The sequence below is a fragment of the Aptenodytes forsteri genome, unplaced genomic scaffold (genome assembly GCF_000699145.1).
Source record: "Aptenodytes forsteri isolate BGI_AS27 unplaced genomic scaffold, ASM69914v1 Scaffold278, whole genome shotgun sequence".
Lineage (NCBI taxonomy): Eukaryota > Metazoa > Chordata > Aves > Sphenisciformes > Spheniscidae > Aptenodytes > Aptenodytes forsteri.
Genome location: NW_008795907.1, coordinates 1,790,903 through 1,803,318, shown reverse-complemented (window position 1 = coordinate 1,803,318; position 12,416 = coordinate 1,790,903). Strand labels below are relative to the sequence as shown.

At 43.6% G+C, this 12,416-nt stretch overlaps 1 protein-coding gene across 3 annotated transcripts in view; it reads left to right on the top strand.

The window, feature by feature from the left end:
• The first annotated feature begins 660 nt into the window (after positions 1–660).
• The window catches only part of YEATS2 (YEATS domain containing 2), a 51,454-nt gene continuing 39,698 nt past the window's right edge, over positions 661–12,416 (top strand). For all 3 annotated transcript variants that reach the window (XM_019473410.1, XM_009284274.1, XM_019473409.1), the window contains exons 1-6: positions 661–760; positions 3,911–4,008; positions 4,116–4,208; positions 7,320–7,562; positions 9,776–9,891; positions 11,085–11,246. In XM_019473410.1, the coding sequence (XP_019328955.1) occupies positions 661–760; positions 3,911–4,008; positions 4,116–4,208; positions 7,320–7,562; positions 9,776–9,891; positions 11,085–11,246 (812 nt within the window). The remainder of the gene's footprint in view (positions 761–3,910; positions 4,009–4,115; positions 4,209–7,319; positions 7,563–9,775; positions 9,892–11,084; positions 11,247–12,416) is intronic.

Sequence of the window (12,416 nt, the reverse complement as noted above, 5' to 3'; positions counted from 1 at the left end):
AAGCAGCTGTCGGAGGGGGCAGGCCCGCGCCAGGCGCGGTGGTGTTATCCCGCAGTGGGGAAGCCAAGCAGCCCAGCGAGGGCGCGGGTTAGTGCTGAGGCACCTGTGCGCATCCAGCTCCGCAGGCGAGGTCGCGGTGCCTCAGTGTCTCCCCACGTATTTGGGGTGCGGATCGTTGGAGCCCCCGGCTCGGCCATGCCGAGTGTTCCCCCTTCCAAGCGCGTGCCGCCCGCCAGAGGTGGTGCTGCCTGTGCTGAGGGAAACCCGGCTCTCCTGAAGTCACCCGTCAGACCACAGCTGGGTGTCCTCTCAGATCCTGGCGCAGACCTCGCTGGCGGTGCGGCACAGGGGGCTCTTTGCTTCAGCAGACAGTGGTTTGCCATTGCAGCACCGCCGTGGCTGTATGCACACGAGCTGTGGTGAGCTTCAGAGATCAGGAAGCTGTTCGAGCTCCTGGACCATACAGAATGGGACCAGCTCTGAGCTTTGCAGCTGTGGGTTAATCTGTAGCAACTGGGGAAGGAGGCGTCCCGGCTCTTTTGGGAAGTCCCCATGGTGACTCCCATGGCTGCGGGAAATTGAAGCCTGCCCAGAAGGTTGCTGTGGTGTGGGTGATATTAATGCTTTTATTTTTCCTCTCAGTGGAGTAGTGGAGAGAACATGTCTGGGATCAAAAGAGTGATTGCAGAGAAGGACCCCGACTATGAGGAGATCACCGTCACGCATCCCAACAAGCGTCACAAAGCGGCTGAACAGTCAGGTAGGAGCTGTCTGAACTGAAGGGATCTTCTCCCGAGTGAAATTAGAAATGCTATGGATGTGCATGCTATCTGCAAACAGGTCAGGAAAGGACTGGGGTAGGAGCTAAGGGGTCAAAGGGCAGAAATTGAGCAAGGGAGCTAGTGATACCTCTGTATAGCCAAACGAAGATGTGATTGTCGTACTTGGAGCCCTTCCTACCTGCTAGCTGAACCGAGCTTCAGTAAGGCGTGAGGATGCAGACTTTGGTGCATGATAGCAGCTAGAGCATGAGCTCTCTAGGGCCCCAGCTGTACACTTTGGTTCCTGTTGCTTGCTGAAGTATTTGCCAGTGCATCTTCCAGCAGTTACCCATGCTGAGATGTGCTCCAACCTGTGCATCTGTTTGCAGTTGAAGTCTGCTTCCAGAAAGATTGGGAGTTTGTTTACATTTTGGGGGCTACAGGTTGCAGTACAGCATGGGTGGTGGGGAGGGGGAAGAAATCCATGACCCTGCAGTAGGGGTAAAAGGAATCCATGACCCTGCAGTAAGTAGACTGGCTCTTGGAAGATGACAAATGTTTGCGAGAGTAGGCAGATAAAGTAAAATGGAGCAGTGTAGAAGGGATAAGTTAGGGAGAAGGAAGGGGCTTTGAAAGATGCAAGGGAGGAGGAGGAGCAGCTGCCCAACTGAAGGAAAGGTGGATAAAGAAGTGTAGTGGAAAGAGTAGCTGGATGAGTAGGTTTGCATTTGGCACGCTCGGATATGCTCGCTTTGGGAACCAGCCTGTTGGCAGGGTGCCTGGGACAGGTTGCAGTCATCTCTGGGCAAACGAGAGTAGAGCTTCTTGCCCCTGGGACAGGGAGTAGGCTAGTGATTTTTGGCATAGCACAGCTAGTGAGAGGATTGTGATGGGAGGAGCTGACAAACAGGGAGGTGAGAAAACCAAAGCTGTCTGTGGGATCTGAAGAAAATCCAGGAACAGAGCAGGATGCCGGAGCTGCCAGTTGGAGAGGGACAGATGATGGCTTCGCAGGTGATATTTTGGAGGACGCTGTACAGCTGGACAAGTCTGAGGAGGCTGAACTCTGGGTTGAATGTGTTGCTGGGCAGGTCCTGTCTGCCAGGTCGGTTAGTGGCCCTGACAGTGGAGCTGTGCTGGAGCTGGCCGTGGCAGAAAAGCGTCACCACTCCCAGCTGCCTGTCCTGCCTGGCTGCCAGAAGTCGCCACCCTCTGTGGTGGAATGTCCTGGGGACTGCAGGCAGGTTTTTAATCTGCTTCTGAAGCAACTTTTCAGAAGGTTTTAATAATTAACAGGCAAAGTCTCAGGGCCTCAGAAAAGTCTCAGGGCCTTGGAAAACTGTCCTTGCCAAAGTGAACTTTCTATTCAGGTGATTCCTCCAAACTGGCTTCTTTCTTCCTCTTGTGAAAGATCTCCAACTTTCGATACAAGAATTCCTTAAGTATACAAATTTCACTAACATGATCTTAATTAGGGACTGTGGTTGACGCTAAGCTGGGAAAAATATGAAAATAAAGTGTTCTTAAAAGCCTCTGTAATATAACCACAAATCCTAAAGTGCTTTAATTGTCATAATGCTGGTGTTGCATGGCATCAGTCTTGGGAAGAGATGCAGTTGTCCCTGTCTGAACTGTACATCTCATACCTTAATCTGTTTAGGTTTATTTTAAGTTTAGCCTTACATGTCAATTTCCTAGGCATGATGTTCATGGTTTGAGGAAAATTATATCCCTCTGTTTTTTAATTTTGCATTACTCATACAGATTCAACCATAATTCTGTTTTAATGTAGGCTTGAACTATTTCTGGTCCTAGGAAAAAAAAAAAAAAATATATATATGTATGTGGATATCTGGAAATAAGTAAAAATATTTAGGATACCTCTGTTGCAAATAGAGCATCAGTTGCCTTACTCCTGTTGTAGGTACCTGATCAGACAGTAAAATTACATATGCTAGCTGGAACATACCAGCAAAGTTTTGACTTGCTTTTGATTTCTTTACTCTTTCTATTGGGATATTAGAAATCTCTTCAAACAGATATGTACCCTTTAATCAAACAAATGCTTCCGCTGAAGCTCAAAACAAAGTCTTGGTGCTGTTGCCTCCTATTCCACATAGAACAATGTGAGATTTTTTTTTCAGAGGAACCCAGGCTGTTTCTCTGATCTGCTTTGCAGTGGGGTCACCGTATTTCTGGTACAGGCTGGAGAACCTTTTCCAGGCTTTCTTCTGGAAGTACAATTCCTGCTTTTCCAAGTTCTTGCTTAGAACTTGCTAAAAACAGATGTTGTTTGAACCTCCTTGATATAATGAAGGTGACTTAAAGGAAGGGCAATATTAAAGTCTACGATAGATGTAGAGGAAAAAGAATTGTTCTTCCTATGTTTATACATGTTCTAGAAAAACACAATAAGACGCCAATTTAGTTCTTAGCTGCTAATTTGCAGTAAGATATTCACACAGTTTGAAATATTAAACTACATGCTTTCCACCAAGGTCAATAAACTTCTGTTGAAAGGCTAAAATTTTTTGACTGCTGTGCTGGAAGAAGATTTTGTAAGAGGTAGACCAGCATTTGATAATGTAGTTTCCTTTGTGGGTAATAAAAGGCTTGTAGACACTCCAGAGCAGGCTGCACTTCATGCCAGTGCTGAACATTTAAAGTATTAGTTTGCCTTATTGTTGCTGCATGATGTGGTGTAAATTTCCTGGATATGAATCGGGCCAAAGAGAGCAGAAAAATGTACGTAGTGTTCCAGCGTACTCCTGCACCATCGCAGCAGTAACTGCACTTGGCCGTAGCACATTTGAGTTTTCCTTTTACTGTTTACAGCTTTACTGAGACAGAAGTAAACAAACTGGTCCTGTTCTTCCCATCTTCTGTTGTTTGTCATCTCAGACCTAAAAAGGAAAAAATAGCCCTCCACATAAACCAGCTTTTAAAGATACATGTGGTTTTTGTTAAGACAAATTACTTTCTTTTGCAGAAAAATGATCCTTCCCTTTTTTTGTGTGTGTGCTGAACTTATTATCCCTTTATTTCTCGCTCCATAATGATTTCTGATCTTTATTTTTTCAAATAAAGCCTCAAAAATAGAAATATAAATACTTCCTTCTTCTTTATTTTTCATGTGTGGCCTTGTACAGCTCGAGATGTTGCTGTGCAGAAGATTGAGACAATTATAAAAGAACAGTTTGCAGTAGAAATGAAGAGTAAAGAACATGAAATTGAAGTTATAGATCAGGTATAAAGTTTTTGTTCTTAAAAATACATAAGGTCCTGGTGTATTGGGATTTATGGGGATTGCTGCAGTGGTTATCCGTTACTATCTGTTACCTCTTCTTTTCGTAGCGCCTGATTGAAGCAAGAAGGATGATGGATAAGCTGCGTGCCTGTATTGTGGCTAACTATTATGCGTCTGCTGGTCTTCTTAAAGCTGGAGAGGTAAAAATGACTTTGGGAATAATAAGACTTTAGGGAATATTTGCTAAGGAAGATGTGTAGTTCACTGGCTATTCAGCTGATGTTTGGTTTTGAGATGCGGTTTTCTGAAATGGTGGAATACGATCTGCAAATGGGGTGGCAGTGGGAGAGGAGACCTGTGCATCACTAGCTGAGTCTCAGGTACTCGGCAGTTGAGAATTTGTTCAGCAGCACTTGGTTCTGGTTTCTGAAATACTCTGCTTTTTTCATTAGTTCTTGCATGAGAGCACCTTGCTTCTCACACACTGCACAGTTTGTCCTTGCAGAGCCCTGAAAAGTGGAGAACATGTTTTCCCATTTCAGAGGAGGAGAGTGGAAGCAGATGGGTTTTGAAACTTCTCAGGAAAAAAAAAATAAAAATCAAGATTTCTTGAGTCTTGGGCAGTGCCCTGAAACCATCCTCCCTTTACCCTGGCAGCCAGTCTGTTAATGATTTGGCGAACAGACTGATGGCAGCAGTAAAGCAGGAGGTAAATCAAAGAGAGATCACAGAGAGATTAAAAATTCACAAGGAGATTAAAAAAACCCCAAACCCTACTAGTTAAACCCCAGTTCTGAGCACTCTGTCCATAACGGGCTGGTAATCACAGGTTGGTTATGACTCAGGTAGACTCCTGATTGACATGCAGTTCACTACCAGTTTAGGTATTTTAGTTACCATCTATTCAATTCAGGGAGTTGATCTAATTTCCAGTAAAGAGCTGATTTTTTAAAACTGTAGATGGATGCTGCAAACCTGGGCTTCACTCTAGTACCATGAGAATTTCTCTTCCAAGCAATGACTCGCTCTGCTACTGCTGTTTTCCTATTGTGATTTCCAGAAGACTTAGAAGGGGGTAAAAACAAAAAAGTCCAGCTTGTTTTTCCCTCACTGAACTTGAGTTGAGCAACTGGAGTTGAGAAAGATTATATGGTAGTATTGGGAGGCTTGGAGATTCCTTCTCCCCCTTGATTTTTGTGTAGGCGGCTGAAGAATGTAATCTGGGTTCTGATCTTTGAAATCTGATGTCATCATGTGTCAGCAAGAGCTTGCACCGTCCCCTGTTCTTTACTTGTTCTGCCATGCAGGGTGTTTCTTTTTTCCTTGCCGATTTTCACACTTGCCAGAAATAATAACTTTTGTCATGGTTTCAAAGTGTTCACAAAACTTACTGGTGCATCCTTGCTTTGTTTAGTTTTCCTGTAGTTTTTATGAGCTTATGGCTAGTGTAGCTGTATATTCAATTGCATTTTTAATGTTTTCTAAAAGTTCTGATTTGCATGCAGGCTAAATCAGTTCTCTTTTTATTTTGAAATTGTTACTGGTTTCAGTTTTCTTTGTTGTCTGTTTTTAATGTGCCATTAATGTATGTTTGATGCGGTTGGCAATGAATGATTGTCTTGTTTCTGCTTCTGGTAGAATGGGAATCTTTGTACTTTAATTCAGAACTTCTAGGAAGATGATTTGCAAATTCCTAACCTGTTCTTGTAAATATAAACAGTTCTTCAACCTACTGCTGCTGCGTTTTTGAGTCTTATGATTCCATATGATTATAGTTTATTATGTTTTCCCACAAATTGGTGGACAAGGTGTTGGTCAGTTTACTTGACTAGAAGTAAAAGAAAAAAAAGAAGGTTCTTGGTGGTGGTTTGGTTTGTTTTTTGGGGGTTTTTGGTCATGTTGTGTGTGTCCCCTCACCGTTGGATATATGGATATAACTCTCTTAAGTTCTCTTGAGCGGGTAATTGAGAGTTGGTAATTGCTTTGCTCACAGACCTAATGGACAACTGGAAAGTAAGCTCTCAAATGAACCTCTGAAGTCCAAGGTGGATGATCAGTGTTTAACTCCACTCCTGCTACCACCTCTTGAGAGCAGTTCTGCTCCATAGTGGCGCTGGTATCTCTCCCCATGCCACCCCCTCCATCACATTGGCAGAATTTTGGATCAGGGAACTTAACATGGATTAAAAATAACCCTGCAAAGGAAAAAAAAAAACCCCTCCAAACGAAACAAACAACCAACAAAAAACAAAAAATAACCCTGCAAAGGAAAAAAAAAAAACCCTCCAAACGAAACAAACAACAAACAAAAAAATCCCAAATCAGTTTCTTGATTTGTTTTCCTTTATGACCTGCCCCTTCCCCCTGAATAATTGTGCCAGCCTGGCTGATCCGGGTGGTTCGAGCAGGGAAGAAAGTCTCAGCTGGTACTGCCTGCAAGAACTAGTGTGCAGTCTGTGTGAGTGCAACTCTAGTGTGAGTCTGTGGCTTCAGGAGCTGGAGTGAGCTTATCTGTTGGTGCTCTGCTGCTGGCAGAGGGGTGTTTCTGCTGTCTTCAGTTGATTCGTCATCAAACCAAGGTGACAGGGAGGACTGATGGCTGGGAGAAGTGGCCAAGGGACACTTGCTTTGACTGATGGGTGTTTTCCTTGCTACTTCTGCGGTTAAAAGGAAACACAGGAAAAAAATATATTGGGCCTTTGTCACAGTAATGAAAAAAAACCAAAAGAGATTTAAAAACACACGCATGCCCCATCCTCCCCCTTGCAGGTTTAGGAGGATCTAAGATTAGCTCTAAGATGTCCATTTTGAGGAAAGTTTGCAAGCATGCCTAAGCACATTATTCTTTATCCTTCGTTAAGCTTTGGGAGCAGGCAGGGTGCTAATACATGTAGCTTGCCTCATAGGCATTGGCAAGACTGCCAGTCAGTATCAAAAGTAAAGAGCCTGATGCATTTATGTACCCTGCTTGCCCTCAGGAATCGAGCAGCTGTGGTCTTTCGTATGGTATGAGACTGTAGGTGTCTGCACAGGAAGGGAAGCTGTTCTTTTCAAAGGGACAGTAGGCTGTAGTCCTCCTTTCTAAAACCAGGTGGATTTCTGAGATCAAAAGGTCTAAAGGAACAGGTTCAGTTTGGGGTCCTGTTTCTGTAGAACTGTTGTAAGCTTTTATCTTCTGCAGCATATGTTTTTCCTGCAAGGCAGCTGATTAAATATTTGCTCTTTCTTCATACATTGACTTTTGGCACAGCTTCATTTTTATCTGGGCTGCAGGGACATAGTGATGGATCTGCCTGACCTCTTTGTTGCAGGGAACCAGGTCATGTGATGCAACAATTCTTAATCATCCTTCAATCAAGAAATTCTTGGAATCACCCTCCAGATCGTCGTCTCCAGCTAACCAGGGCTCAGACACTCCATCTGCCAACCACTCCGAGAGTGACTCGCTCTCTCAGCACAATGACTTTCTCCTGGACAAAGACAATGGCAACTTGGATGCAGACGAGCGGCTGACAAACAGCCTGGACCAGAGACAGAGCAGAAATACTGGCCGGGTAAAGTAAAACTCGAGTGGTGGTCAAGTTGTTGGAGGTGTGTGCTCTGTCTGGACTCAGTGCTGGCACGAGGAGCTCTTCATGTTTTCACCCACCTTGCTGAAGATCTGTTTCTTACCCTCTCCAACCGCTTGCTCCCACTCTCTCAGCCTGGCTTTGCTGTAAGGCTAACTGAAGTGTATGTAACTTGGGTAACTCCTCTTAACTCAGTCTTACCCAACAGAGAGGTCAGCCAGGCAGCGGTGATAGCATTTGCGTTAGCCTGGCTGTCTGCCGCTGCCTTAGTTGGTAGCTTCTGGGGAAGGAGGTGTTTCACAGCCTGAGCAAAGGGTTTTGCTCTGTAGATGGAAGTCAGGTCAGGAAGGGTAGAGCTTGGAGAGAAGAGCAAGATGTGTCATTCCCAGCAGTGTTTTTAAGAAGCAATGCTGCTGTCTGGCCCTGGGTGCCCATGGGGACTGCATTGCTTACAGTGGTTGAACCACTGGAGTTTGGGGTTTGGCCTCCTCAGCAGCCTGTGGAGAAAACATAGTGACACCGGTGGATTAGCTCACCCTGGGAGCGTGAGCTGGTAGAGCCTGGGTGCGCAGTTTGAGTTGTTTTTCTCTTGGTGGCACTGCTTGCTGTTGTGCTAATATCACTGTTTGCTTAACTGAACAAGACTGACCCAGGTTAAAAATACCTTCTTTCATTGTTCCCCCATACTTTTTTCTGGGTTATTTTTGACCTGGATCTATTCCCTTTATGACTCGCCATGGAGCTACAGAAATGCTTCACCTGTTGGCTGCAGTTAGCTCCACCAGGGAGGCTCTCTTACCGGCTGCAGGTGAAATGCAGTTTGCTAGGTGAGATGAAACTCTTCAGTTTCAGTTCCTTTAAGCTGTCAGGCCTGCCAGAGGAGTACAGCCTCTAACCCAAACTGGGGATGGGTATATCTCATTGCATATGACTACGTTCTGCAACTGAACAAGTTGCAATAATATGTGGTAGAAAGAGCAATGATTCTGCCTCCACTGAGCAGCATGACACCCTTGATAATAGGGCTGCAGTTTGCTAAAACCCTGCCTGGGGTCTGTAGCAGAAGGCAGATACACAATATATAATGTGGACCCACCTATATTGTAAACCACCAGACCAATATAACTTGTTTCTGCACTGGGGGCATCGGTGGAGCAGTTGTATTGCTTGGGTGTAGCATGTTGGTACATCTCCAACCAATGCAGCCCGTGGCCCAGAGGTGGCTGAGGGAATGATGAGGAGCAGGAGCCATCCCAGCCTTCTGTGGCTCCTTGATCCAGTTTGGGGCATCACTGACTTAACAAAGAGGAGGTGTAGTGGTTCCTAGTGAATCCACTGCTCCCCACACTGACCCTCGTCTGACGAGTGCTCAGTGGAGTACACTCCAGGAAGCTGCAGCACCAACTCTGTTGTTCATGAGAGGGTGGCAGTCCCTTATTCTCTGGACAGCCGCTTTATCCAACAGAGTCGTAGAAAAGCCTCTCGTTCCCATGCAGACGACAGTGCAGCCTATGTTGGCACTGTGGGTGGTCATGTCATCATTTTACCAGGGAGTCTTGGTCACTGCTTAATAGCTGAGGTTATGTTATAAGGTTGCTTAGGCTGGATTTATTATGCCCAAGAATTGCAGTGGGTTCGTAGGCTTATCTTGATGTCAGTGATGTGGTATGGCTGACTGCTATCCCGGTTGAGTTGGAGCTGAATTCTTGTCTCAAGCCCAGCCTCCATTCTTCACCGTGAAGCAATGCTGGAGTCCCTCAAAGCAGCAGAGCCTGGGAACGAGAAAGATTCAGATTTTCAGAAGCCACTTGTGGGAGATTTAGCTTTGTTTCTGATTAGTGACCAACGTGATGCCACTCTAGCAATGCTTGATTTTTTTCAGAAAGTGTAGTCGCAGGGCTTTTGAAACCCAAGCTGAATTGGCCCAGATCCATGGTTTTTCACATAATGTACGCTCAGTTAAGCCATGCAGTGTACACTTGGCTAGGTAGTATATCATTGTTGCATGCCTGAGTTGCTTAAATGTGCCTAGATAGCAATTTAAGTATTTTTAGGGATGATTCATTGTTGGTGTCTCATTTAACTATGCAGGTTTACTTTTTTTAACAACACCTTACTTTTCTAGCGCCAAACAAAATGATGTTTAAGAGGAATGTTTGGGTTTTTGTTTGCCTTTTTTTTTCTTCCCCTACCCTCAGGACAGTTCGGGTGTTTCAAGCTCTCAAAAACCAGGACAACGAAATGCCGGACTGTCAAATGATGAGACTTCACGGCTTTATGTGAAGAAAACGATTGTCGTTGGCAACGTCTCCAAGTTAGTATCCAGAGTCTGAGGGATGGGCCTTTATTTCAGGATCAAATGGAATAGGAGGTTAAAATTGGGAGACAAATAAAATTGCTAAGCTGTCACAACGTGAGGTATTGCCCTTGAATAATCACTGTACCCAAGGCTGCCCTCCTTGAGTGTCTGCATGATTTTTTTTTGTGGGAGGAACAGGTGTTTTTGTAGTTGGGGGGTTTTTTTATATATATAGAGAGAGAGGTTTTAAGATCTGTTTCTTTCAAGGGGAGTCTTTCAGCCTTTTCTGACCAGTTAGAAATCCCAAGTTTTTCCATGAAAATTTGGAAAAGCAAGTTGTCCTAATGGCTAATTCAGTGGGTCCATAGGGACAATGTGGGTTTTAAAAAAAAAAAAAAAAAAAGGAAAAAAAAAACCAAACCACCCAAAACAAACCACCAGAATGAGGAAAATTGTGAAAGTCCAGCATAGCCTGAAGAAATTAATTTGTACAGGTTTTATTTATAATTTTTTTCCAAAAAAATTTTAAGACAGGTAAATATACATAACTTTTGAACTTCGAGGAAATTAGTGAAAAAAGGCATTCATTTTAGGAAACTATGGACAAGCCCAGGCTTTAACTCTCCACCCCTGCACTACTCAAGTCAGTCTTTGCCTCTTGCACAGAAAGTAACAAACATTTACTGATGAGACTTACGGTGTTAGAAATGCATCTTGAAAATCTACCTAAGCCTGGACCCAAAACCAAGTATTGACTATGAAACTTCTTAAAAATCTGTAAGAATTGTTATTTTTTGTATTTATGGTAGCAGACCTGCTGCTGATGTGATCTGGAGTGATTTGCCTTCTTGATATCTCAGAAAAGAGGGGGAAGGGGATTTGACAGTGGTAGAATGTTAAAATTAAGCCTAATTAAGAAGCAAATGTTTAAATGAACAGATTTCATATGGCAGTTGTGCACTAAAGTTGAGGAAATATATTAGAAGCATAGAGTAGATTATGGGACCTGTATCTGTTTCTGGAGTTCTTCGGAAGAGCTGGAGGAACCATCAGAGTAACGAATAATGAGCAGCACCATACCGGGCGCAAGGTGCACATAGGCATTTTACTGTCTCTAATTTTTTTGCCTAATCTTTCCCAAATACTTCTTGTGGTATTTATCTATTTGGGATTTTTATCTTGTGTTTGTTTTTTAATTTCTTTGTCAGATACATTCCCCCTGACAAGAGAGAAGAAAATGATCAGTCGACCCATAAATGGATGGTGTATGTCCGAGGCTCTCGGAGAGAACCCAGCATAAATCATTTTGTCAAGAAAGTTTGGTTCTTCCTCCATCCCAGTTACAAACCTAATGACCTGGTAGAAGTGAGGTAATAAGGAATTATTCCAGTCATTATTCCAGTCTTTATGCTTGCCAGGCTTACTATGCCAAGTTTCTTAGAAAGTTAGCAACTTCTTTTCCTGGTTTTGTATTCCATGTCTGTCTTTAACCTCTGGCTTGGCTTGACTTACTCAAAAATAGTAGTAAAAATAAGTTAGTTTTTATGTAGCAAATGTGCCAAACAGTTGTTTTGGATTTTCCTACTGAAAAAAAAGCATTTAATTGTTGCATTTCATTTTACTCATGTGAGTTCATGCATTCCCTGTGTGCGTTACACTGTCTGCTGTGCAGGTTAGACTTCTGTTGTTAAAAGAGGTGTTCTCTACCTCCACCCCGTCCAGTGTGGAAAAGAAAGAGGAGTTTCAGAAAGCTCTTTTGTTTTAATGGTACATGTGCATTTGGGCAAGAGGTTTTATTCCTCTCCCAAATATTTCTCTACTGTAGTGAGATCAGTGGTGTTGGCTGTGTGCTTCAAGGAATCTCCCATCAGTGTAATGGTGTTGGTGCTACAGAAACAGGGCAGCTTCTCTGTCCTCTCCCAAACCTGTATTCAAAGCTGTGACCCTAATGAGATGAGCGGGGTTGGTTCTCTGTTGACTGTTGCAGGGAAATGCCCTGTCAATCTTTCATTCTTGCTCCTTTGGACAAGACAGTGGGAGGATACCTTCAAACTACTTTGTGTCTTCCCAAAGAAATTATTCTTCACAGGACGTTCAGCTGCCTGCCTGGAGGAAGGTGGGGAGACTGCCTAGGTACAGAATGGCAACTTAATTCTGGCAAAATTAAACTGACTGAAAGGCAACTCCAGAAAGGCATATCTGAGATAGAAGTGTTGGTAAGGTTCACTAATGTTTCTGAGAAGGCAACCCTGAGCAGGATGAAAGCAAACTCCTTTGTATTTCTTGTATAACATACTAAATTACACTTGACTGCTGTCTTTTTGTGCCTTTCTCAGTTTCCAGTATCTGATGTCAGTGCTGTTTGTCTTCTGTTTTAATCCTGTCTAGTTAATTGATTTCTTCTTGTTGCACAGTCCCGGTCATTGTAGTGAACATTAATGTTCTGGACTAAAAATAGCCTTTAAACCTCTTGTGTTTTGTTCCATTGCAAAACTACATTTGGGATTTACAATAACAACAACCTGAAATACAAACAAAGT